The 1013-nt window shown below is 47.8% G+C and overlaps 1 protein-coding gene across 1 annotated transcript in view; it reads right to left on the bottom strand.

The window, feature by feature from the left end:
* LOC119593157 overlaps nucleotides 1-1013 on the bottom strand; it is a gene marked incomplete in the record, with an annotated part of 106179 nt that overhangs the window by 6247 nt on the left and 98919 nt on the right. The window contains 1 exon segment of the mRNA XM_037942122.1: nucleotides 1-544. Within this exon segment, the coding sequence (XP_037798050.1) occupies nucleotides 1-544 (544 nt within the window).

Raw genomic sequence — 1013 nt, 5'->3', positions numbered from 1 at the left:
TTTTCTGACCGTAGCCCGGATGTTCACTAATGGAGTAATAATGGCCATTATATACAACACCGAGTTCTCTTAAAGTATCACCTCGGATTGTTGCTTTGATTGTCCAGTTAAAGCAATCTTCCTCTTCAGCTTCTCGATCTAACTTTTCAACATCAACAATTTTGGAAGATAACCTATCGAGGATGACCCCAATGTCCTTGATGGAAAGGTGCTTCTTGGTGTCCACAGACAGCTGGTCAATAAGCAAGAGGAACTTCTCGGTCGTGTGAGCCTCTTCGTCGTTTGTGGTGTTCTCGGTCTCGGACTCGGAGCTGTCCTGGTCTCTCTGCTTCTCCGTCGATATGGAGCGGTAGTCGGGGAGGAAGCGAACGCCCTTCTGCGATTGGGAGGTGGTTTGGGTGGCGGAGGCCTGGGGCGCCGCTTGGCTGGCCTGGGCCTGGGTCTTCCCGCTGGGGCTCTGGTTGGGCGGGTGGGCGTGGTGGTGGGGAATCCGTCTCTCCTGGGCGCCCTCCTGGACAGGGGACGTGGCTACTGCCTTATTCACCTGCAAGCATCAACACACCGTTAGACACTTGAGGCGGCGGGCACGTTCTTCAAGTATAGCGACTACAACCTTAAGCTTGTGATGGGTACAGGCACTGGCACAAACCTTTCCATAAGCCCACATGGCGGGCACTTGGCTCTCGCGAAATACACCAACCATCCACATGCTTGACTACAGACAAGACAGTAAAGTATGGATCACAGGCAAAGGAATCCAAGGGTTTGCCGACATGTTGGGGCTACAAACTGATATCCAAACAAGAAAGAAGTAACAAAAGTTCTATGAAGGAGACAAAAAGAGAGAGGGAAATCAGTTCCTTTATCCCTGAAAGAGCAATAACGTTAACAGTATGTTGTTTTTCGTCAATACATATCTGATATAAATACCAGGATTTCAAGATAATGATGTACCACATTTAACAAGATCAACTAAATGTATCATGTAAATGATTATGTAAATTACTTTAAAA

Source organism: Penaeus monodon, chromosome 31, assembly GCF_015228065.2.
Source record: "Penaeus monodon isolate SGIC_2016 chromosome 31, NSTDA_Pmon_1, whole genome shotgun sequence".
NCBI lineage: Eukaryota > Metazoa > Arthropoda > Malacostraca > Decapoda > Penaeidae > Penaeus > Penaeus monodon.
Note: the sequence above shows the minus strand (reverse complement) of the source record. Positions and strands in the feature narration are given on the sequence as shown.